This window comes from Chroicocephalus ridibundus, chromosome 1 (assembly GCF_963924245.1).
Source record: "Chroicocephalus ridibundus chromosome 1, bChrRid1.1, whole genome shotgun sequence".
Classification (NCBI taxonomy): Eukaryota; Metazoa; Chordata; class Aves; order Charadriiformes; family Laridae; genus Chroicocephalus; species Chroicocephalus ridibundus.
Genome location: NC_086284.1, coordinates 34,984,434 through 35,010,508, shown reverse-complemented (window position 1 = coordinate 35,010,508; position 26,075 = coordinate 34,984,434). Strand labels below are relative to the sequence as shown.

Below are 26,075 nucleotides of genomic sequence, written 5' to 3'. Positions count from 1 at the left end.
TACAATAAGTACTTTTGAGGCAAATACAATGTCTTTTATGTATTTATGTGGCATTCTAGCAGAACAAGACTGTAATGACTGCTTTTAGGTATTACTGTAATAAAAATACCTAATTTAGAAAGTTAATAAAGGAAATGAATGAGACAACATTTAGAAATCCTTCGACTTATATCCTTAAAAAGCTCCCCCACATTTTTACATTGGGGGGGTACTGTCAATCTTCAGAATTTCTTACGTCCCAAATCGTTAGGATTATATACGATACTTTTAATCACATTTATTGTCGGGCCAGTTGTGAGCCGCCTCCCAGAAGGCAAGATGTTATCGGTGTTGCCACTCTGCTGGATGTCATTTGGAGGGAGATAAGTGGTACTGGGTCAGACCAAAGGTCGTCTAGCTGGTATCCTGTCCTCAGTGGTGGCCTATTGTAGATGCCTTAAGAAGAGTCTAAGAACAACACAGAAGCATAGTGGTACCTTCCCAAAATACTTTTTCCAGCCTTTAATGATTTGCAGCTCAGGGAGATCCAGACCCAGGTGTGATGGTGTTTTATTTAACAGGCCTTTGTGGATTTTCCTTCTATGAAGTATCCCTGGTGGTTTTTGAGACTGTGTAAACTTTTAGTGTTCATAATATCCTGAACAGCTACAGTCAAAATATTCAGGAATTGAAGCATGCCAGAAACAAGTTTATCTAAACTAAATTTGAGCTCCCTTTGCACATGCAGTTTGATAATTTTAGATTACTTTTTCCATATAAAAATCCTATATGATTAGTTCATGTGATAAACAGCACTCAGGGATTCAACCAATGTTGTTTAGTGCCTGAAGGCTGGTTTCTGCTAAGTGCGAAAGGGGTGTAGCAAACTACACACTCAGCTAAAGGAGAACAGAAATAAGAATTGGCTATTCTTGTTCCTATATGATGCTGAGCAAGTGATTTTAACCCCAGCTATCTGTATGTAGCTCCTGTTTGCTTATGGCTTTGCTTGCACCTACCTGTAAGTGCTGTTGTAGTTACAGAAGCTGTGAAAACCAAGTATTTCTGCCAGTTAAAGTGTCACTTGTCCCCCCTTTCCCAAAGAAAAATACCCAGAAGCTGCTGCCATGAGGCTGTGTAGTCTGTTGAGAATGATAAGGTAAAGAAATGCATTCTCATGGAAGAGCAAATGTACTGTCCTTGCGGAAGTGCATTAAATGAAAGTTGCACAGGCAGCAATTGATAATAATGTTGCCTAAGCTTTGAGAATGTAGCTTTGAAAGCAGAGTATTGCTTTGGGGAGGGGGGGTGGTATATCAGCTCTGTAAACAAACTACATATGCATCTTTCTCTTCAAGAATGTGTACATGAGGGAGCGTTAATGCACAACCTACTGCTTGAAGTTCATGAACCTATTTCAAGTCAATTGAACTCCTGTTGTATCCAAATTCCATCTCTTACAGTCTTAAGTTTATAGCAAATAGCAGCCTTCAGTATTTAGCATGTTTTAGGACAGGATGTTAGTCATCTCTTTTCCCCCAGCCTGCCAGTGAGTAATACAAATGCCTTCTAGTGAAGGGAGAGGCACCATTGGGACCATTTCTGATTTTACTTCAGGTAAAAGGAATAAATTATCTGAGCTGCTGCAGGCAATACGGCGTGAACCTAGTATTAAAATTTTGACAATTGTGAATGTACATGTTTGACTGCAGACGCAAATATGAGACACTCGAATTGTCTGTAGATCACACTTGCTTCATTTTTTGATGTTGCAATAAAAAAAATTCAGGTGTTGATTATACATGTGTTGGAATATTTGAAATTCAGTGTAAGCACTTTGATAAACGCTGCAGTAAAATCAGCAATTTTTTTGTTAAAGGCACAGAGTTCTTACATTACAACACAGAACTGTGTAAAGCTGCTGAATGCACACTTGATTTCATCCACTTTAGAGTGATTAACATGTATTAATTATACTTCAAAAGTGAAATTCTAACTGAAAAATTATCATTAGGAGGAATAAAACAGTAATTCTTAATTTAAATACTAGCTGAGCGCTGAAGGTAACTTGATTATGGAATCTGCCATTTTCAAGCCACGGAAACATTTTATGTCTTGAAAACATAACTGGATTTGTTGACAGATAAATTTAAAGTACAAGCTTCCCAGCAGTTTTACAGGAGCCATAGTCATTAATGAGACTCTGTTTATAGCTGTTAAAACACAAAGAAGCAACAATTCATGCTTTAAGGTATATGTAGTCAAAGTCTGTCATACTGGTTATAATAAATATTGTGGAGAATCAGGGAAAGTGCATTGGTAAAACAGCAAAAAGGACATGGATTTAATTAGATCAACATGAGCTAGAGTTAAATTCTTTAAGAATTTGCATAATTGGCCTTGGTGTCCTTGGGGCCTGGCTATTTATTTTAGTATGCTTTATGAATGTTCTAATATTTATGTTTGCCTGAGCAGCGCTGATGTATTTATTATCATGCAGTCTCTATCCTGAGAACAGAACCCGATATAAAACAGCGGGAGTTAATCCCACGAGCTTGTTCTGTCCTTCAGCAATGTCTGCATCCAGCTTGTTGAAGCACTGCACTACGGGGAAGCGTGCTTTTGGCTCGTATCAGAGTTCTCAGTCTTCCCTTCTGACTCTCAAGAAATCCCAGGAATTTCAGCCGTGCCTGGCATCGGAGATCGTGACTCCACAAATTGTGTTTGTCTTCTGTGAGGGATTTTGCTGATTATTGCAGTTCACCCACCTACCAGCACGATCACGTTTGGTGGTTTCAGACCTTTGCAGTATTGCAAATTAGAGCCTTGAGTGGTGGATCAAAGGGGCAGAGGGAGATCAAATGCTTGCTGCCTTGGCCGATGCAAGAGTGGCGCGTAGCAGATGTAAAGCTAGCAGGAGGCAGTTTCAAAGTAAATGGAAAGAGGTGGTTCTGCACTCAGAATGTAATTGAGCTGCTGAATTCCTTGCCAGAAGATGTGGATGTGAAGGTGGTATTTGCTAAAGGCTTACATGACCTTGGAGGAGACCAAAGAGGTACGTGAAAGAAAATCCACCAAAGGGTACAAAGATGGAGAGGACATCTGATTTAAGAGACCTCATGCCACAAAAAAATGGTGGACACTAGGATGCATACCCAGTGGGAGAATCATACATGTCTGCTCTGCCCTTTGGCTTTTTCATGGATATCCACTTCTGGCCACTTTGCTGGAGTCACAATGCTGAGCAAAGCAGACCTTTAGCCTAATCCAGTACTGTTCCTCCCAGGCTCTGGTGGGTTCCCGCCCTCCCCTCCCCCATTTTTTTCCCCCAGTTCCGTACTGTTGTTACACAGCTTGCATCAGGGATAGTTGAAGTTTCTTCTTTTTAACCGTGGAGCTAACTTTTGAGGGGGAAGGCAATGAAGGCAAAGGCAAGAGCAGCTGTTCTAAGGTTGTGTGTTACCTCTGCCTTTGCTAACTGCAGCTGCGAGAGCACTGGAGGCTGCAGCGCAGTAGGACTCGAGCTTTCTGTATGTTTGAGTCTGGAAACAGTCTAGCAGAGCTCATTTGGTGCTCTTCCTGAGCTATAAGGCTTTTCCAGCCCCAGCATCTTGCCAACAGCTGTGGTGATACAGGAGCAGGAACAGCGTGTAGCTGTGCTACGGCATATTGTCTTACTCATGCAGGTTGTCTCAGGGATTTGTCCACTGCACTCTGTGGGCAAACCCTAAAATCATCATCTGTGCATGGCAGAAAAGTCTTATAGAGGTGGACTTCATCGCAATATGAGAAGACATAAAATAGCCTACATGTTACATTTCTGCCCTGTTGGGAAAGAATGTTATTTACTGTTCGGTTTAGACAATGTGTTGGAAATATCACAAGACCTGGCAATGCTGCAAGGCCTTAGATAAAGTTACTATTAATAAGATTCCTAACCTGAGAGTACCTTTTTCTCTATTTAGCTGATTCTTATCAGCCTGGCCTGTAGGTCCTTTAATTTGTCTCCTCTTAAATTACCAGTTTCAGCATTGAGAAAATGCACTGCCTTATCCCTAATACTTGCCAAAGGCTTTATTTAAGTAGTAGATAGGCAATAAATGACTGGGTTTGGCGTTACAGTTGCTTGTTCTGTTTACGTTTTTTGATGCTTAGCCTGTTCATTGCTAGTTTGTTTGCTTAATTTTTTCTTCCTAATTGAGAGTCTGTACCCACCTCTGACCTGTTTTTTTTTTTCCTTCATCTGTTCACTATGGTACAAAATCAAGAACCTACTTTGAGATAACAAGCAGCTTTCTGTGGAGCTGGAGCAGTAGATTTGTAGCTCAAGGTTTTCTGTTGACAGATTTTAGAAAAACTGAATTCCTCTGACTTCTGCTGCAAAAAAGAAAATTGCTTTTCTGAATTCTGACATATGAAAAACCAAATATATATGGTTTTAATTTAACTTTTATTTATTTATTTAGTAATTTCAGGATAATTAGACATTACTTGTGTAGTACAACCTTAATGTTGCGCTGTGTGGGCATCTGCCTTCTCCATAAAGCCAAGGTTCTTGGGTGATTGTCACTGACACGGAGTCCCTCAGCCCTTCTCTTCATCTCCTAGTGCTCAGGAGATGCTGCTCCCTCCCCATCCTCGCTTCTGGGGCAGTCCAGCACTTCAAGACTCCTGACCATCATGCTCACGGCTCTAGCAAGCCCTCATCCAGAAGACCCTCATCTTCTTGGGGCATTTCCCTAGCGAGCAGCCTTGGGCTTTTAAATCTGAATTCTCATCTCCTTGGTGTGCTCCTGTGGCTGGTGAAGTGACACCCCCTTACACAGGACACTGAATCTCCCTTCAGGAGATGTGAGCAAGAAAACTTGCCACCTCCTTTTGGTCAGGCTTTCCATTCCTGGAACCAAGCTGCTGTTGAAAGCTTGGGGTGGGGTGGTGTCAAAGGCAAAAAAAAAAGATGTATCCTGGAAAAGCAGAGAGATCTCGTTTTTGAGGTAACTGAAATAATGCTTGGGTTGGAAGTAGTGGAATCCCCCTTTAATGTCCAGAAAGACGGTGGGTTTCATGAGCTCTCTGTAAACCAAGGTTATGTCCCCCAAAGTAACACCACCGCTGAACACGGCGATACTGTAGTTGCTTTTAGCATGATCAGGAGAATGTTACAGGCCTTCAGAATGGCTCGATTTGTAACAGTCATCTTCTGACTACTTGGTTTTGAAACCTTAACATGTTGAACGTACATGTCATCATGTCCTAATAGTGTTTTAAATGAGTAGCTGCTGTTTACAGCTATAATTATTGTACCAGCTTTGTGAACAGTTTTGTTTCTGAAGTGGCAGAGCAGTATTCTTCTCTGAAGCTTAAAATGAACAAACGTGGTGTTAAATGATAATGGCAATGATGTTAAACTGTTACCAGCGCAGATAGAAACAGCTTTTTGTGAGACTGTTGCTTTAGCTGTGTGTGATACTCTTGCTACACACATTTTTAGGAAAAGAAATCAACCATCTAGGTCTACAGGGTATTATGCAATTTCTTTCAGAAAGAAAGGCAAATGCGCTTTCTTTTTCCAAGTCTTGCTCATCGGCGTTCCTCAGGTGTCCTCATACATCTCTCTCCTACCTTCCTCGGTCCTTGCTGCGCTGCTTGTTTCCTGGTATTTTATCGCAAACGATGATGATTTATAAAGGCAGTATTTTGAGACAACATTCTCTGTGATATACCAGCAGATAGGACTTACAGGATGTCTATTTCAAAAGTAATTAAACCCCATATGTTAATTTTCTGATCTTAAATTTCTCATGCCGTATCGGTTGCTTTTGTTTCAACCTAGTAAATTATGCAAGCCTATCTTTTCATGTGAAAATACCTTCAGGTTTTTAACTAGTAGTCACTTTCCTGTCATTTTAAGAATTTCTGCTCTGTGTTGCAGGACAGGAGACAAAATTAGTGTTAGGCAATAGTTATTTAGCAAAGATGAAGTAATTCTAGCCTAAGAAAATAATATTTTGTCATAGACCTAAGTTAACTCGCACCCTTCATGCCCAATCCTGATTCATCAGTCAACAGAATTAGGGCAACATGACCCTTCTACCCAAATAAATTAATGGATGAGGCGCACAGCTGTTATTAAATTGGAAAATTTGTTGCCTGCCCTTATTCTGCTTGTATAATAACGGTGAGAGAAGGAGGAAAATAATTTTCTTAAGCTGTTCTCATCTTCTTGAATGGAAACCTTCTAATGCTTTTAAGTAAGAGGTGAAAATAACAATGCCACTGATTGCTGCAAATGATGTAGGGTTTTTTCCCTTTTAGGATCTAGAGAAATATCACCTACGGTAGAAAAGAAGTGACCAATTGTCACTTACATGGTTGTAATAGGTACAAATGCAAAAAGGCAATTAAAAATAAGACGTGTGTTGGAAAATGTCAATAGTGCAATTATGATGCTGTGAAACACTGGTCAGGGGGTGAGCAGGTAATGAAGGTGCGGAGTTGGAGCTGTAATTTGACCTTGTTGCGCAGCCTGTGTATTTCACAGCATCAAGGCTACCTCCAGAAACCACATCTGGCTCTAGAAGTCGTTGGGCAGTAAATGACTGGAGACTAAGGAAATACTTCAAGGGAGCATCGTATATGTTTTTTCTGGGTTTATATTCTTTCCTAGGCATCCCTGACAAAGCCCTACAACCTGCCTGGCGAAAGGAAGGGAGGGGTAGGGTGAAAGAAAAATGAAAAGTAGTTGCATGATGGTGGGAGGAACAAGATAAGGGGAAGGATGTGAGGGTCAAAGGATCAAAAATGGGAATTCTGCCCAGAGATATGAAGGATCAGGGGATGGAAACAGTTCACAGTCACCAGGGGATACTGGGCTAGATAGACCTTAGCTGACGTAGTGCAGCCACTTTTAGGTTTTGTAACGACAAAACATGTAGAAATAAACCAGGTAGTTGGTACCTATGACAGCGTACTGCCAAGTGTGATAAAAGAACCCTTGGCTTCTCCTCCACCGATGGAAAAGATGAGCATCCGAGTATGGGTATTTTGATCAAGCTATATATATTTTTTTTATGAGCAGTCATTCAAGGAATTCAGAGGGGCAAGGAAATTCTTTTTGTAGGGTATGGGGGTCAGTCCTGCCTTCAACTCCATCTGTCCTTTCTGCTTGGTGGCCCCTTTTCTCGCCCAAGAAAATGGGCAGGGAGGCAGGTGGAGCTGACCAAGCCTGGGAGCAGGTTACGTGCCTCCTTGGGGAAGGGGGAGGAAGTTCCTCTTTACTCCCACCCGAGCAATTGAAGGTCATCAGAGAAATTATGGAAATTGTTGTTAACTCCTGGTACTTGTAGGACTGTTCTGATATGGTCGTTGTGATCCAAGTCATAACGGGAGAAAAATGAATAGCAATACTTTGCATGCACATTGTATTCTAAGTAATGTTAGAAAAACTGTTAGTATTTCTGACTTAAGCACTTGATTTTGCAGCTTTCTCGCTTTCGTAGTAGTGTTAAATATGAAATTTCCAATCTTAAAGAAAAGACAGAAAAGGTAACTGATGTATAACTGGCTACCTTTTCTGGCACACCAGAAAAAAAAAAAGTGAGATGGAACACAAGTATCCACCTGAGTGACTGAACATAGGCAAAATATATTTATGTTATTTTTAGCGTATTTATGGAGTAAAAAGGAAACGTTATTCACAGTATGGAGATTTTATGTGGTCGCTTTGTTCATATACCAAAGCAAGACACTTCCCCACCCTAGTTTGAAAAATTATTCAAGTTTATAACTAGTTTGAAGTGTCTGATTGTAACTGATATGGTGTGACTCAGCATATTTGTGGATTTCTTCAACGTGAACAGGGAAGAGAATGAATTTTTTACCCCCGTCTTCCTTCTGTTTCTGCTGTGTGAATCAAACAGCTGAGGGAGGTGCCTTCGATGAGAGATGGCATGTAAAAATTTCAAACCCTGACACTTGTAGAAATGCATGAGTGCTCATGAAGATGGGAAAAGAAGACAAGATTGAAGTTAGTGTTACAGCAGATGACTTTATATGTATGCCGTAGATGTCAGTATTATTTACACAGAAATAAAAAAAAAAAATGCGGTGAAAAGTGTGTAACATAATGAATCATTGAGTTTTAAATTTAAAAAAAACCAAACAACAACACAGGAATTTATTTTTACTAGTGATTAGAGATGTACATTTTTCACTTGAAGCTCTTTTTTTTTTTTAAGTGCTCTTTTTCATAGGTTAAGAGGAAAGTAGGTACTCTGAACCAAATGGCTGGCAAATAAAACCTTCCCAGTAAATCTTTTAAGAACAGCTATAGAATATTCTTAGAAGATATTTCAGATGGTTTGAATTTTACCTGTGACTGCCAGCTTGTTAATAGCTTGTATTCCAAAAGTATTTTCTACAATAAATGCAGAGCCATTAAATTCTCTACTGCTTTTTCATGAGGGAAGTCATGCTACGATTTAAAACTGGTACTGCTTTCTGAAGTGCTAACGATTCCTTGATGTTTGGCATCCTAAGAGCCCAACTGAAAGGCAAGCAACCACAATAGATTTTAATTACCATATATTAATTGTTTGAAATCGAATTTGATTTTTGCTGTTTTTCTTTTTTTTCTTTTCAACTGCAGTGACACTTTAAATATCAGTCAAAGTTCCATTACAAGCGAAGGTTATAACCAAAAGCGTTTAAGTGAAAATGGATGATTTGACATCCTAGGAGCAACAGCCTCCTCCAGACTTTGTGCTTATGCAGGCTGTGTATTTGACAGCACTCAGAGCATGCGTCTTCAAAACTTGTAGATTAGTTATGGAGCTTTTCTAGATTGTCTTGTCGCTTTCTCTTGCTCGTGTAGAGAATTGTGTCCACAAAGGGCTTTTTATGTCATTGTTCTGTGTGATGGTGTTTCTAATTCTTGGCCTAGAAGATCAGCAGGATTTTGGATTTCTTTTAGGGGAGCTTTCAAATTTACTTTTCACAGAAGTGTTAGAGGTTCTTGTATGTACAAGATTAGTGGTTAATGAGGATTTTTTTTGAAGATATTTGAAAATAACTGGGGGGGGGGGTGAAGGAGGGAGGATGACGCACAGTGTTGGAATTCTAGCTGGGATGGCCTAGGAGTGTAAAAGAAGTGTGTAAAGAATTGTATTTTACTATGTATCTTTTGTTTGTAGATAGTTAATGTGTTTGGACAAACTCGGAGAAGTTTTGGTATACATGAACAGTTCTTCAGCTTGTATGTCTGAGAAGTACATCTCAGTACTACTAAGGGTGGATTTTTTTCCCTCTAAAATCTGATAGAAAGCTGTTCTCAGCCTGTCTTGTGTTAGCTGTTTTCCTCAGTTGTCACTTCTAGTATGGATTGTATTGCATTTTGTTGACATTCTTAGTATTTTTTTTTTTTCCTGTACAACATTGATGTTTTGGGGAAGTTGAGAAACTACATGGTTGTTTTTTTTCATTCTTTAGTAGCATTTGACTTGAATTTGGGGTTCGTTTGAGCTGTGAATGATGGTTGGGTTCAAGGATGGACGAAGCTTAAACTTAGAGTTAGTGCAGCTTCTTTTTGCCTTTTGCGATGAATTTTTTTTAGTCCGCTTTTGCGGAGTGACTGGTTTGTAATGCTTGTGGTTAAATTAGCTACAGTTGTTCCATAGAAGCTATTAAAACTTTCTTTAAAATATAAATGAAAAGATCGGATAAATAGTGGAGACGAGGAGAAAGAAGGTATTTGTTGTATTACTTAAGAGTGATGCATTTTAAATGCCAGCAGGTGGTCTATTCAAAACCAATAGTACTAGCTGCTTTTAGTGAGCCATTGTGCAAAGCAAGGGCTCTGTTAATTGCCTGTCCTTACGAGCACAAATTATTACTAGGAAACAGTGACTTTAGCATTGTAGGATGTCATTACTGGAAACCTGTTACATGAAACTTTGTCAAATATTTTTATTAGCCATTTGATATGTATATATAATTAGAAATTTTAACATTCTGTGCAGATTCAACTCATTTCCCATAATAGATCTCATCTCCCCCAACATTATTTTGTTGGTTTATGTGGTTTTGCCAATTGTTGTTACTGTAGTAACACAGCTGTAAATTTGGGTTTAAGTGAGTCAAGAAATCATTTCACTTTAAAATCAAGTTGATTAATTTAAAACTCCCTTGCAATCCTTTTTTTTTTTTTTTTTTTTGCAAATTCAGTACAATAGATTAACATAAACACTACTGAACATTCAAAATCATTTATTCCAGTTAAAATCCATTCTGAATTTGTTATAAGCAAAACATATTTTAAGCCTGCTTGTTATATGAAAATAGTCTCCCTGCTCTTCAGGAGGGCAGTTAGGGGTATGCACGTTAGTCATACAAGTACACAAAAATTCAGCTACACTCTCTGGTTGAAAGACAGCATCGAGAAAACATATATTACAAAGAGCATAAAGCATTTGACCTGTGTTTACAATGTTTAGCAGATAATTTTTATTAAATTCAGGCATAAAATTTTCATTCGGCTTAAGTCAGTCAGAGATGGATGTCATTATGAGATTTACATACCATTAGCTCACATCAATTGATTAGCAGCCGAGCTCTGTGGTAGGAGGCTAGTTCGATACGTTATTTGTGATGCCAGGAGGCTGCAGGTCAAGGAGCTTTTCTGGCTGCATGCTTGTTTCCTTTGCCTTTTGTGATTACTTGATAAAATGAAGTGCATCACTGTGAACAATTGACCCTTTCGTGCAATCCAGACTGGTCAGCAGTCTAAATCCACATTTCAAAGCCATCATTATAGCCTCAAACTTAAGAGTTTCCAGGGTGCAGACAAAGGTGTTGTCCTCCTTCAGTACCAGTCGTGTACCATTTTCAGACTTTATGAAGTACTTGAATTGAATAATATTTGAAGATACTGAAAACTCCTCCGGAAATCCATCCAGCCTGCTTTTGGACACCAATACAATTCTGGATTTTATTTTTGCAATGAAATCAGGAGCATTACAAAAGATTCTAAGTCCTTGTGAACGGTCGTGGCTGTCAGTTATTTCCAGGAAAGTAGTCTCTCGAGATGCTAGCTGTTCCTTCTCCCACCTCGATTTCACTGCATCCGAGAGTACCTTAAGCTGGAAAAAATCTGCTTCTTGTGCCAGAAGTTGATTTTCTCGAAATCCTTCTGGTAGAAGAAGTTCTCCATTTCGTAGGAAGTTGAGAATGTGTCTGAAAAGGAGTCCATCTCTGTCGATGAAGTAATGACCGTCTGCATCAAACGGGCACATTATTTTTCCGTTTATGATCCCTTCAAGAAAAGAATCTGGATACTTGGTTAGTGTCTGTTTTTGTGTGATATATAGATAGCCACCAACGTTCAGAGTAATCAGAGATGTTTTATATTCCTTGTCTTGCTCTGAGCCTTCGGAGTTGCTGTGTTTTTCTTCGCATTCCTTTTCTCTTCTGTTTATTTTTCTCTCCATTATTGAAGCAAGGACAAAAAGCCAGCTATCTTGCTTTGTTCTTGTCAGCTTGCAAAGAGATTTTTTGGTTTTAAAAAGCACCTTTATTCAGCTCCGGCACGATGTTGGAGTGGAAATGCTGCTAGCATTGCTCCGACTGTCAGCTCGGGTTTGCAGTAGGTGGCGTATCAGCTGTGTATGCAAGGAGATATCAGGAATATGACTGTAAAGGAGAATTTGCATTTAACTGTATAAGGGAAGAAGGGTATAACAACTGTTTGTCTCTTTCTTTCCTTTAAGTCTAAAAAGTTTACGTAGTTTTGGGGGTTATTCACATCACATACCACTACTCTAAATGGTATCTTATTTTTAATACTTTAAGATGTATTTGTAGTATCAGATGGCCAAATCATGTTTAGTGCTTCTGGTGTTAAACAGATAGCTTCCTTTATGTTTAAAGGATTTTAATTTTCACAAAGCATCTTTTCAAATTTTATTTTTTTTTTTTTTGGTACCGATCACAGTAGCTGATGAGTACAGCAGGACATCACTGAAAGGAAAGGTGTCCCTGTCTGTACAAGGTGGGTGTTGTCTCTGGAGTGCATGCACATACATATTACACATTTATTGGACACGTGCACGGTGGTAAGATGTTTTCACAGAAGATACTCTGGAAGTGATGCTGAGGACTTGTTGGTCGACCGTTTTAAGCTCACGGTTAAAGCTTCCATTTGCAGTTGATGGGAGCATCCGCACCAACACAAGATTAGGTTTTGCTTTTTGCCTTTCTTTGTGTCACAGATAAAAACTGTTTTATAGAGATATTTACTCAGCGATGTTTTTTTTTATCATTGAGGCCATCTAGCATCAGTTTGTTCTTTCTCGATAGAAACAACTCAGCTGTCCTGTGGAACAAAGGGTTAGTGTGCCTACAGATAGCTTTGAACACCACATAACGTTATAGCTTAGCAACACTTGGGTACGGGGAGGGAGGAAACATCGGCAGAGCACACTCGAATCAAATGGCTGTCTTCTCTCCATGAATCTGTGCTTTGAGGCTCGCTCTCGGTTGCCTCTTTGAAAAGGGTTTCCCCTTTAAACATTTGCAGCTCGGAGCAGGAAAGGGGAAGCTCCCTGCACATCTCTGGGTGCCGCAGCATGCATTCCCCAGCACGGGCGGGAGCGAGCACTTACCTTGGGCTGGACCTGGAGAGGAGGTCCCATCTTTTTCAAGATGTATTTTTCACTTTACAGGTAGATGTATCCTGCTTTGCCTGATTAGCAGTGAAAAGTCATATTATTCTTCTATAAATTCTTCTGCTCTATATCTAAATATTTTATTCTTACTGCTCCCACTGTCTCTAAGCCTGTTTATCGATACTGTAGAGTCATCACTATAATATTTTATTAGTTGATAACTGAATCTAGTAGAAATAAATGCACTCTTTTTTTACTTGCTATTCTCCTTTGCCAGGGTATCCCTAGCACTGATACGCTAAATTTTTCTGCTGCTTTATGCGATATATTAAACAGATATTATTCATTAGATTTGATTTATCAGGAGTTAGTCATGGTTTTAATTTTAACTCTTTGATGCTGTTGATTCAGTCAAGGAGATTTCAATCAGTTTCTAGTTTTCAGACATTTAGACTTTTTGTTAATTTTTTTCAAAATTAACTCATTTCACAATTATTGAATGAATAATTGAGAAAGTGAAAGAACCAAATAGTTTTAAGTATGGGGGGTTTTTTTTGGCCATTATAGGAGACTTGTATTCAAATTTAGTTTATCATCAAGTGATGGAAAATTCAGTTATAATGTGCTTAGATTGTGCATAGCTACAGTGTTGAACCATTTTAGTGGCTGCTAAATCCTAAGAGAATTATTTCTGTAGTGCTTTCATCTTAACACAGTGATCTTGAAATACTTTGAAGCTGAACTAGGAATGTCCTGGCACAAGTAAGTAGGGATTTCCAAAGAAAGCTGGGATTTGTAAAAGATAGAAAATTCTTCATGGCCAGCTAAACTGTCTGCATTTTAAGAGACAGCAGTTACAGAACAGTATCTGCTCTCTTAGTTTTTCATGCTCATCATCTTCTCAATGTTCTAACACTTGCAGTTGAAATTTTCCACTTTTGTGAATGAGTAAGTATTCTTTGAAAGTTCATGCAAAATCATTTCAGTGGTTTGTATGATAAAATATTCAAAATTGATTTGATGTGGAAAATATACTCTGTGGAGATCATGAATATTTACATTTAAACCTTTGAGACTTGAAAAAATGTAGAGCTGCTGTAAAATTTTCATCACCACAAACCCATGTGACTTTACTTCACTGCAGCCGACAGTCATCTGTAACACAAAATCGGAGGCTGGCACATCTCTGTGAAAATTTTCCACTTTCTGGGCCGTACTACAAGACAACTTTTTAAAAGAGCCCTTGTTCTTCGTGTGCACTTGGTGATAACATATGGTATTGTGGGGCCATGTAGTTTTAGTGAGGTGGGAAATATTTTAGTGGTTTCGTATAGCTCAGTGTTTTCTGAAGGTGTAACTAGAAGAACTGGATTTCCTTTTCTCTGTCTTTTTGTCCATCTTCTGGAAGATGATGCAAGAGTTTGTTTTAGTAAAGGTATAAAAGTATTTCTTGCAATCAAGTCTAGAGACTTGAACAGCTCTTGTGCTCTGAGAGTCTTTGTGTTGTGCACCAGGCGCAGAAGAGCTGAGATGTTCCAAGTGTGTCCTGCTTCTTCTTTCCTACTTGGATTGAGATGGAGCAACCTTCTACTGTGTGCTTTCCCATGCCATGAGCAAGCTGCCTCTGTTTCTGCCCTGCACAGCTGAAGCATCCTGCTTGCCGATGTTGGTAGTTAGCAATCCTGAAATGGCTGCTGCTTCCCAAATTGTTAGTGTCACCTGTTTGCTGGGATTGGCCATTCAAGGGAGGAATAGCACTGGAATCCAGCAATTGGAAGGGTGTTCTTTTAGTTCCCGATTAAGTCAGAAAACATACTAAGTGCTCTCTCTCGCGCACACTTACGAGAGTGGCTGTAGTAGTAGTACTCCATTTCCAAGTTACTCATCCTTTGGGCTGTACCAGGAGGGCAATCTGTGGAGTTTTTCAGTTTCTTCTCAGTCAAACAATCTGTCCTGGAGACAGTGAAAACGCAGTGCTGGCATCTGTCAGCTACACAGGGAAACAAATACAAGGAGGAAGGGGATACATATCTGCCCCTCAATCTGTCCTACGTGTTTCCTTTTGGAAAATAACTTCACTCCTCCTCAACTTCCATCATTTTTCCGAACCTCCTGGTCTGGAAGCTTGAGCACACCATGGAGCTGAGGATTCAGGACTGGAGCACACCACAGGAAAGTTGGTGCTTTACCAGCTTTCTGGTTCAGCTTACTCATGTGTCCGAACAGCATCAGCTTCACTGAGAGTCTGTCAGTGAAAACGACCTGGATTACAGAAAACAGCTACTTTTATTTATTACAGCACAAAAGGTTATGAGGAGAAATCTCAGCTATAAGGGGTAGAGAATTTTTGAAGTGTATTAGGAAGCCATGCTAATGAAATCTGTTTGGGTTATCGAGGCAATTTGCTAGTCACTTAATGTCATAGCACAGAAAATTGTCCAGGTTGTTGAACAATTAAACCATTCAATAGCTACTATCTCAAAACGTTGGTATCATAGACATTCTCGTTCCAGTAATAACGCCAAGATGTTGATTAACAGCTATTGAAGACAAGATCTACACACTAATTAAAATTGAAGGTTTTCAAATCAGCAAGTCTGAACAATTTGCATTCAAGAGTTCTAAAAGAGCTGTCTAAGAAACTCTATCAACAGTTGCTGTTGATAATTTTTGAGCACTGCAGTTCTACAAGACTGAAAAAGCAAATGCTGTGCCAGTATTTGAAAGCTGAACTGGATAGCCCAGGTATCTAAAAACTAAAAGGGACTGTACAAAACCCAATAAAACATCTGACTTGGGCATCAATCAGTTGAAAATTAAGGAGATTAATGTAATGCTAATCAATGTAGGTGGAGGGAAAATGGATTGTGCCAAAAATTTGCCCCCTTTTTTTGATTACAACTTGTTCAGCAAAGGAGGTAATGCTTTTTTCTGTTAAATCTTTGAGGACGTCCTGTTTGTCATCTTGAATAAGAACATAAACTGTATTAGTTTCCCTTTCCTTTAACTATACAAAAATGATCTGCAGGTTTCAAACTGGCAAATGTTAAGCAGAGAATTATCACTAAAACGTTGCTGTGATTTGGTTCTTGGTCCTATTTATTTTTAGTCAGTGATCAAGGAGATAGTTACTGTGAAGTTTGGAGATGATACAGACTGAGAATGTAGTCAATAGGGAGATACATTGCTGATGCAGAATCATTTGGATAGTTAGTTAGGATAACATTTTAATATGGCCAAATATGAAGTTTATACACCCAGCAATACCCTGTAGATGGGGCTTGCAGTACGTAGGTTTGTGGGAGGGTTAGGGCAGAGGCTCTTTCCTGCGTATAATGCATCATTGACAGCTAAACATGAGGTCATTGTTCTGTGCCGTGGTCAGCAAAACAAATGCAGTGTGTATCTTTGGATGCCTAAATAAGGGAGTGCCAAGCAAAGACCAGGTGATCCTGTTCCCTAGCTGCGTGGCTGCCAGGGAAGGGTGGTCTGAGAAGGACACCAGTTTTGAGGCTGCCCTTTGACTGGAAGAGAGGTGCCACAAAGTGCCTCTGGTCTGGAAGAGCAGAGCTGAGGTCTAGTGTAGGAGGGGGCTGCTCCTTGTCCAGCTGTCACATGCAATAGCCTGCACAGCAGCGTAAGTCGGCAACAGGAGCTACCGGGGCTTCCAACTTGGACGCTGGGAAACAGCAGCCCACCTTCTACCTGCTGAGGAGCTGGAGGCACGTGTGCCCATAGCCTGTCCTTACTGCACTTTCTTCCACTTTTTCCTGCTGCCTGGCAATGGCGCGTCCTGAGGCAGATCTTCATCTCCACCTTCCCTGGCACCGCTCACAAAGAACAGATCACAAACTCCAGGTCCTGCCCCACATGCTGTCAAGTCTGGCTCTGAGAGACAATGTCTCAGGAGAGACATTCGTGAACTGAACTTTCTCAGGCCAATAAGAATGATTAAGAAGCTGAAAAATAGGCCTAATGGAAGATTCAAGAAAACATGATTTGTTTGTATTAGGTTTGATAAATGTGGAGAGTACATAAGTGCTTGGATGGGCAGAAATGCTTTAATAGCAGGCTCTTCAACTTAGCAGTCAATGGTCTAACAAGACCCAGTGGCTGGAAATTGGAGCTGGGTGCAGTCAGACTAGAAAACTGAGACATTAAAATCTCCAAGCCAGTCCATCTCTCCCTCAAAAAAAAAAACAAAAAAAACACCAAACAAACAAACAAAAAAACAAAACAAAAAAAAAAACCAAACAAAACACCCAACCCCTATCAAACCATCTTCTGCACAATTTCAGGAAATTTTCTCAGTGCCTGTTTATTAAGTTTGCCTTAAGCCTTTTAACCACATTCTGTTCGTTTGATGATGATTGTCAGCAGAATTTGAAGCTGGAATCGGTGTCTCCCCAGCATATCTCCCTATCATCTCACTTGAAAGAGTCAACAGTTGAAATTCTTTTATGAATAAGCACCAGGGTATTTGGGCAGGTAGGTCAGGGTGAGCATGAGCTAATGATGAAGCTATGGGTTATGCAGACCAGCCTGTCTGGGGCTGCACTCACAGTGTACTTATACCTGCCACCCCACACAGGGCAACTGAGAGTGTAAGATGCATGGGAAAATGTCGGTTTTCCCTTCTAATCACTGGTTTTAGCTAGTCTTCTAGACCTGTTCATTTATCTTGTACTATCTATCTGCTTTATTTTGAGTAGGTATTTTTAACAAGGAATTGCCACTTTCATGCCTTATTCATCCTTTGGCTTCTAGGCTGATGTGACTATGGAAATACCCAGGCAGACATGTAGTGCTTTAGATGTCTTTTCATGGTCTTTTGCCTGGTCTAGTGGGAGGTGTCCCTGCCCATGGGAGGGGGGTTGGAACTAGATGATCTTTAAGGTCCCTTCCAACCTGAACCATTCTGTGATTCTGTGAAGACAGACCTAAGTCTCTGAACTTGAGTTTGGCGAATAAGTCTGCTAAGGGAGTAAAAACTGTGTTCCCCTACTACAGTCTTGCATCCAGAGGTTTGTGTGCATCTTTGCAGATTTGTTCTGCTAGACTCTCTGGATGTGTTAAAATCCCCAAGAGTGTCCAGAGAAAGTAGGACATAAACCTTGACTTTTGGACAGTGGATGAGCTTTGACAGCAGAGTAGCTTAGCTGCAAGGTGGCGTTCTTGGAGGCTGCGGAGAGCCTTGTACCATGAAGCGACTGGAACATTAAAAGCCAAATCTGGATCGGTGGTTAATTAAAAGAGGGCATTAGCCAAGACATCAACGATATTACTAAGGATAAGCCTGTTTAATTGGCAGGTTCATTGGTGTGGGGGAGCTGTCTGGTTCGCTGATCCTGATTCTTAAGATTAAGAATAATTTGAAAATTGTGCAAGGTGCAGAGAGATTGATAGCGGCATGTCACTCTTCGGACAGCTGGGCTGGATGGCTCAGATGAGTATAGGCTGCTTGGCCTTGAGCCTGTACCATAGAAACTAGTGGAAAAATTGTCATGGAGTTCACAAGGTAGAAAAGATCAGAAACATAATGAATGCAAGCAAACATGGCTTTATGTAAAGGGTTTCTAGTCAAACAAACCTCTTTTATTTTTTTTATTTTGGAGACGGTGAGTGTGATAAAGTAACAGCATGTTTGCAGCCTGCTTAGCATTTCGTATTGCATATAATTTAGAATCTTGTGATATTCTAATTTATGTCCGAAAAAAAAAAAGCAAGCACAGAACTAGATTAAAAACTGTCTGACAGTTATCAGAAAGTAATTATCAGTAGGAAGCAACTCAGGTTGTAGGTTGAAGGGCTTCCTCCAGGATTAGCAAGAAGGACAGTAGTAAGTGAGAATCACTGCTAATAAAATGTGTCGTGATTGACACAAATGCTGGTAAGACAGTGAATAACTACGACAGAACTGTCACGGTGTGACCAGGATCACTTAATTCACAGAATCTGTTTAAAGACAATGCATTTTAACCAAGCCAAAGGCAATTACACACCTAGGAACAGGGAATGCAGAGCACACGGAGCTTAGAAAAGACTCAAAATAGATCTCTTAGTGATATAATAGTCAGTCAGCTCCATCAACCCCCAGAGCTTGATTTTTACAGACAAATTGATCTCAACCCAGTTTTAACTGTCTAAACACGAAGCACAGTCATGGGACACAGACACCCCACCCCCCAAAAGAAACCTTCAAAAACCAAACCCACAAAAAAACCCCACCAATGCAGGGCAGATCATTGAATCCTGAAAGTGATGGGACCATTTTCACCTGAAAGTCTCCCTTCCTCTCTCTCTCAGCTGAATTCAGAGATTCTGCTGAATAACCTTGAGATGGCTGAAGCGAGGTGAGAGAAATTCCAGCTCCTGTACCTGTTATTTTACCTCCATATACAGTTTTGGTAGGACCAGTGCAATAGTATTACATCTATTTTTCGGTGTCCATATTCTTAAAACATCATTTCAAGATTGAACAAGGTGCTGATAAGAGACCCAGAGCTTATTTAAGTGTGGCGTAAATGTCTTGTGGTGAGATAATGCACGAGCTTGAATTACTTCATTTATTGAAAAGGTGATTGAGACGTGACTTGATTACAATGTATAAGTAATTTCAAAGGGAGAAAACACCAGGTACTAAAAGGCTCTTTAGCTAGCATAGTATAGAAAGTCATAAGAAGAATGAACTGCTAGAAGCTGAAGGCAAATTCATATGAGAAATTAAGCAGCAATATTAGTACCACTTTAGCCACAAATAAATTACTAAGTTCTGTATGGAAAGAAGAAGGTAAAATTTATCTGTCTGTTGATACACAGGAGGTCAGGCAAATTTGCCAGGTTGTCTCTCCTGACCATAAAACCTTAGGAATCATAGAATCTGTAAAACCAGAAGCATTCTAATACAAATTTTCTTTGTTTCATTTAAAAGTACCTGGGAAAGTATGTCATTCTTACTCCTTTCAAGGATTTAGTTTCTATCAAACCAAGAAATTTTAGATTAAATCATTTTAAAATACATGCTGTCAAAGTAATCGCTCTCTGCATTATTCAGGGAGAGCAGACTTGGATTTCCAGATGTAATAATACTTCAATCTATAAGGCAATGGAAAAATCAGGGGCATCTCAGAGTGCCTTGTGTTACGTGGCACCAATACAATCAAAAGCGTTTCTGTTATCTTCTATGACATTGCCAGCTGAAGGTGACGGTGACAGTGTAGTGCCCTCCACCAATACCAAGACAAAGCTCTCTGGAAGGGCATTTTAAATAGCAAGAGCTAATCAAGCCGTTAAAGCTAAGAAACTCATCCTTTCTGGTTATGCAAGAGGTGTACGCTTTATAGATATTGCACTGGCCGTGCCCAAAGGAGATGGTTAAGTTGCCACCCCACCCCCCTACACACTACATATACTAGAACTTCATAGTTGAGAAGCGGGTATTTGCCCACTATCACTTCTCTCTTCCTTTCTACGTCAAGTTGCTTCTAATTTTTAGGCTTTTCCGCCTTTACAGAGTAGGCTGGTACTATTGCGCTGCTCTGTGAGTCTTCGTTGCTTTAGGTGAAAGGTGTTCACGTTGGATTACAAAGTGACTCTGTTAGAGGTGAATGTACAGAGCACAGTATTAACTAAAACTTAGTATGTGATCTCCTAGATTGCTAACTGCAAGTTTTCATGTCATTTCCCCGAGTGTTAGCATATGTAGTATTATTACTTTATTGCATTATATCCCTTTAGTGAACTGTTTTTTTTTTTAATTGTAATACGATGAAAATAGCTTACTCTTTTTCTGAGGCTAGGAATAAAATTAGCCCTCATTTTATCTTCCACTAATTTTGGATACTTTGATGATCTGATTCTCTTTGTAGATTATTTTTTTCATGGTAATTGACTGCATTCAAAGCACTTTTCTAGCTGACAGTTCCTAGGTAAGCTGAATGCAACAATCTAGGAAAGGAGGACCACACGGTTACTGTCTCTTATTTAAAATTTGGTCTTTGTGTTTCATTCTTATTGTAAACCATCTGATGGCAAAATAAGGATGTCTAGGGGATATCAGCTGTGCAGGCATGTTTTTCCTGCTTTTTTCTTCAGTGTCTAAATAGTAGAGATTTTAGAACTTACGTTTACATTATATGTACTAAATGCTGAATTAGTGAAAAATAATTCAAATGCAGACCGTGTTGGTGAATCTTATTTTAATGTCCAGTTTTGCTTTGCTTTTTTCATTCTAGATAAACTTTCCTTGGAAGGAATAGTGGTGCAACGTGCTGAATGCAGACCTGCAGCTAGTGAAAACTATATGAAACTGAAAAGGTAGGAATGCTCTGTCTATCTGGATATGTGATATCTGACTTTGATGCTTTTATTATTGCCTTACTAGGGATGGATTACCATGTTCTTATGTAGGATTTGTACAGGATAGGAACTGTTCTTCCTTTTGGGGTGGATTTACTGTAGGAAAGGAATGTACCTTCCCTACCCTTGTACCTCCCTCTGGTGTTGTCTGGTGGGACGATGTAGACTTCTGTGTTCCATCGTGTGCAAAGCTCTCACTAGAGCACACATTGTGTCCCTTCATACCTGAATGTATGAATGTATGGCTATATTCAGATGCGATTAAAGCTAAATTTCCTGAGGACTTAAAGGTTCACGTTGGTCTGGTTGGGGTACGCTTACTGAGCATGTGTTTCTGTGTGGATTGTCCAAATTTAATTCCACTTAATACTGTGCCATGCTAGACGAAGAGCACCTCTGAAAAGATATTTAAAATGCCCAAAATAAGAAAGAGTTCAGGGAGAAGTGCTAGACCTAAACTAGCATGCTTGCCAGAAAAGGTAATGGCTGAAAATGTCAGAAGTGGCATGGAAACCACAAGACATACTTTTAACTGAATCATTCAGTGACTTTTGAAAATTTAATACGATGCATCTAGAATTTACCATGTGATCCATATATCATATGGAGAATTAACTTGATGATGTTCTCTAGTAATAAATCAGATTCGGAATTGAATTTTGCATTATATTAGATACGTATTTATATATTTTAAGCAGGTGAGTTTTAATTAAATCACCCTTTCATATTGTGAGTTTTTTGTAAATAGAGAAATGCAAAGCAGGAAATTTCAGGAAGAGACTGGTCCATGACTAGTTTTAGAATTGTCAGAAGAAATGCAGAAAAGACAGTGATGTTTTTCCCCAATTTGTGATCTGTTTTCTGATTTACAGTATCTTATGTTTTATTAACCTCCTCTGTCATCTAAACTGCTCCAGTATTTCCCTGTTGTGTTCATTTAACAGTGAGACTTTATGTTCTAGCTGGTGGCAAACCAGTACCAGAAGTTTGCTCATGTACAGTGAACTACTTCATCTCAGACTGTGTTCTGTGATTACTGTCATGACTTTTGTCATCAGTGTGAAATGGAGTATGAAGCGAATGTAATGTTACTAGAAAAGGACTCATTTCAATCCGGCAATTTTAAATATATATGAATATAGTCTGTGGGGTGTATTTGCTTCATAATTGTTTTAATCACAGGTTGCCTGATCCAAGTGCTTTTTTGAATTTTGTACACTGTCTTCTATTAGTTGATCAGATAAGCTGCTTCTGGTAAGGCCACAGCAGGAGACCAAAACAAAACTGATAGCTTTAATGACATACTACCCAAACTTTGAATTTTTCAGCATTCTATTTTGTCACGCATGCCTGCATGCAGCCCCTCCTGGTCTTTGATTTTGTCATGTTCAACTCCTATACGAGCAACAGGGATACGAACATGAAGGCAGGTTTTGTGTTTGGAAGCGCTGGCAGCTGAAAACTGATGGTGCTGTTGTTTTTTCTTCCCTGTAGAAAAATTGTCAGGCTGTGTATGCCTAGTTTCTAACTTTCCATGTTGTTAAAGATTTTTTTTTTTTCTGCCTTTTACCAAAAAGTTTAAAAAAAAAAAATCTTATCTGGTGGGAATCAGCATGAGATTTAGCAGATCTAGCAGTCACAGCCTCAGAAGAAATTGGTTTATGTCCAAATACCGTCTCTGGTATTTGAGTAGTAGGATCTAACTTTCCACTGCCTTTACTCTCTCCCACCCTCAACATGCTGCAGTCTGTATTTGTGCTTTAAAAAAGTGACAGCATTGAAGATAAACCACATAAGTTCTAGGACTGTGTTATATTAAACCATTTGTATTCACTTTGCTATTTACTATTGTGCTTTACATGAGAGAGACTCTCCAAAGGTGGAATTGATAATATTGATAAAACAGCAAGTCTGTTGTGTAGGCTTTAAGTGCTACAATAGTAAATTGAGTCGGGAGGGAAATAAAATTAAAAGATAAATGCAGTTGCTTCAAACTTTGAAGATCTAGAAAATGAAGTTAAGCTGCATGCTCCAATAACTGTAATCATTTGTTTTCTGAAAGCCGGCAGTGACCAATTATATACCTCCCTGGTATTAAATGCAGATACGGATCCCCTCTATTTTACCCTCTGTATCTGGGTCAAGGAAATCAGCTGATGGGTGCGTGGCGTGGCATTTGATTCTATGCTGCTCTGTAGGTGGGAGATGTGTGTGACATGTGGGTTTAAGGATGGGTAATGAAAGCATACAGTTTGGTGACACGCATGGGTGAAAGCATTGTCGAACGGAGCGGGTGGAAAGAAGGGTTTTTTCCCCAAGGAGCGACCTTTGATTTGATTACGGGAAGTGTGTAAATGGCTGATGTTCAGAACACTTTGAATACAAGGTACAAATGTGTGTCTAGGGATGACTAGTCAGAAAGGTAAAACAAAGGTTGTGTGACCTTCACTTGGTATTTTACATTTTGGAAGCTTTGTTGTTAGTAGATTTATTTTTTTTTTCCATTTTCCTGAAATTCAAGTTCTAGAAGGGGAACAAGTGCCATGAAACGCATGCTATTCTGCACTAATAAAGCTTCATGCTATTGAATTTCCTAGAAAATTTTTTATTAACAATGGATTTATTCTTTGTAATGCCTTAATGATTAGTTATACATTCGCAGTTACCACTGGTGATGCTGTTGCAGCTATCTGGAAAATAATATGTGGTTTCCAAGCACCTGTCCTAATTTGTGTCTTGTGGGAGTGGATCTCGTGGTCTCACTTAAAAATATTTGGACTGCGTGGTAAAAAAAAAAAAGCCAGGCAGACTCTGTTCCCAACTGTGGACAGTTCTACTGTGTGGTAGTCACAGAAGATTCTGTTCCTTTCCCCCTTAGTCTTTCTGGTTGATATTTTCTTTCTTGCTCTGTCAAGCCTGTAGGACACAGGAAGATGGTGGCATGTGAACTGTAGTAGCAGAGGGTGGGTATCACAGGGTTACACGCAAGGTGCGTTGTATGGTGCATGCTATGTTTGCACCGGTCTTGTGCCCCCGCCATGCATGTCACCTTAGTTAGGTGGCCTTTTCCTTCTTCCAGGATGCCCTAGGTGGGCTTCACATCCACCCCAGATGGTCCACTCAAATTAGATTATTTTCTTCATCAGAAAGCAGTCAGTTTTGTGCCATAAGAAGGCATTATCTGTCCCTTAATTTTGCCTGTCTTTGATTTTCATTACCTTCATTCCATGGTCCCAGTGCTTAATTGTCTTGGAGTTAATGGCTCCTCAAAGAGAGAGGTCCTACAAGAGGCTAGTCTGTGCTGGGAAGGACAGGACACAGGGAGAGAGGAGTCCCCCTAAACATTGAGGATCCCCTGAGGCTCCAAGTGACTTGAAAGGAGATGAGAATAAGATTTTGATACTCCTGAAGGGCTTTTGCTGTGCACAAAAGAGAGAAAATGGGGGACTGCCATGCACCCCATCTCATATTCTCTCTGCCAAATTACCTATTTCCATCCTTGCACTGGTCTTCGTGTCTGTTCTGTTCTTCCCTCTGACCACAGCTCTTCTTCCCCAGTGTTTTCTCAGTCCCCCTTTTGCATTTCTTTTTACTTCTCTTTCTCCATTTCATCACAGAAAACAATTATTATTATTGTTATTATTATTTTCAAAAATAACTTTAATGCATCTCAAACTACATTTCTTTTTGAGCAAAAGTTGAGAAGAGAAAAAAACATTCGCAACAGGGTGGCTGGGCATCAGGTTCTCGGGTCTCAGAGGAGGTTTTGGAGGCACATGCAAAGTGCATCTGAGGCGGTTGATGATAGCGCTTTTGTGTTTGATAGCGCTTCCCCAGCAGTAGTAGTGGATGGCAGGTAAAAACTGGGATAAAATCAGGGTGCTTCAAATGTGCCAGTGAAATGCTGGTCGGCTTTCAAAATGGATTTTAGGAGACTCTGATTCAACTACACATAATCTGAATTACTGACCTCTCCCAAACTGTACGCCAAATAAAAAAAAAAAAATAAAGTAAAAAAAGGACTCCTAGGATTACAGAAAGCCTAGAAGAGCTGACATTTAACACTGCAGTGAGGCTGGTAATCCCTATAATTCTCTTAAGTAACTTAAAAATACATCTTGAAGTATCGTTAGTGAAAATGGTAGTTGCCAATGTGGCAGCTTGTTACAAGGCTGCAAAAATTTTTTTATATCTTCTTGCTTTTTCTTTCAAGAGTTTTCTACAGAGAGTGTGATGAACGTCCTTAGAAAAAGCTACTGGGAGAAACATGCATGGTAGGCTTTTAGGAGAAATGGGTTGCAAAATGTTCTAGAATAATTAATGAACTTCCACGTTTGAAGAGTCACATTTCTTTTACAACCATATTACAGAGGCCACCAGACAGAGTCCTGACACTTGGTGGTCTAGGCCAAGCAAGTGAAATTTAATTAGTACAGACGAGTTGCTCATCTTCTCTAAAATACTGTGAGAGTATTGACTGACTGACAGTTCAGTATATTGCTGAAAATGAGGATTATACCATTTTTTTTTCCCAAATACTCACTACTAGCAAAAGAAAATGAATAATTTGACCAGCATGCCACTTCATGTATATTCTTGTAGATATGCTTAGTTGGCTATGAATTCCCTTTCAAAATAAATACGTATGAGTATATTCATGCAATTTTCACAAAAGCTGACATGCTGCACAAATGCTGTTGAGTTTGTTTGAAGTGGGAGACCATTTTTACGCAAAGCTGAGATTGCATCTGCCTGTCAGTCAATGCAGACTTGATTTTTCAAGTACTGAAAATCAATTTTTTTGTCTTGAAGTAAAATTCATCATAGTACAAAAAGATGTTCCCTAGGATGTTTTGAGTAAAACATCATTAAGTACAAAAAATTTTCTTTTTTTCCACGCGCTAAAATATTTCCAATCCCATTTTTTTCCTGGAGAATAATGTGCAATTTGTAGAAAATTATCCAATAATCATGTTCATAAGGGTTAAGCGGTTCTGTTGAGAGATGTATTTTATATTTCCCTTATGTTCCTTGGACACCCACCAGTTTTTACAAATCAAGCCAATACCATTCTACTTG

General features: G+C 39.5%; 2 protein-coding genes across 3 annotated transcripts in view; one reads left to right on the top strand and one right to left on the bottom strand.

Annotated features, from left to right (window-relative positions):
• Positions 1 to 26,075, top strand: part of GTF2F2 (general transcription factor IIF subunit 2) — a 93,652-nt gene that overhangs the window by 20,638 nt on the left and 46,939 nt on the right. The window contains exons 6-7 of one of the 2 annotated variants that reach the window (XM_063334722.1): positions 11,966 to 12,022; positions 20,873 to 20,954. In XM_063334722.1, the coding sequence (XP_063190792.1) occupies positions 11,966 to 12,022; positions 20,873 to 20,954 (139 nt within the window). The remainder of the gene's footprint in view (positions 1 to 11,965; positions 12,023 to 20,872; positions 20,955 to 26,075) is intronic. The other variant, XM_063334731.1, reaches the window with a different exon arrangement.
• On the bottom strand, positions 8,091 to 11,633 carry KCTD4 (potassium channel tetramerization domain containing 4). Its single transcript, XM_063334741.1, has one exon. It carries the CDS (start codon positions 11,460 to 11,462, stop codon positions 10,689 to 10,691), a length of 774 nt encoding a protein of 257 aa, XP_063190811.1. The 5' UTR covers positions 11,463 to 11,633; the 3' UTR covers positions 8,091 to 10,688.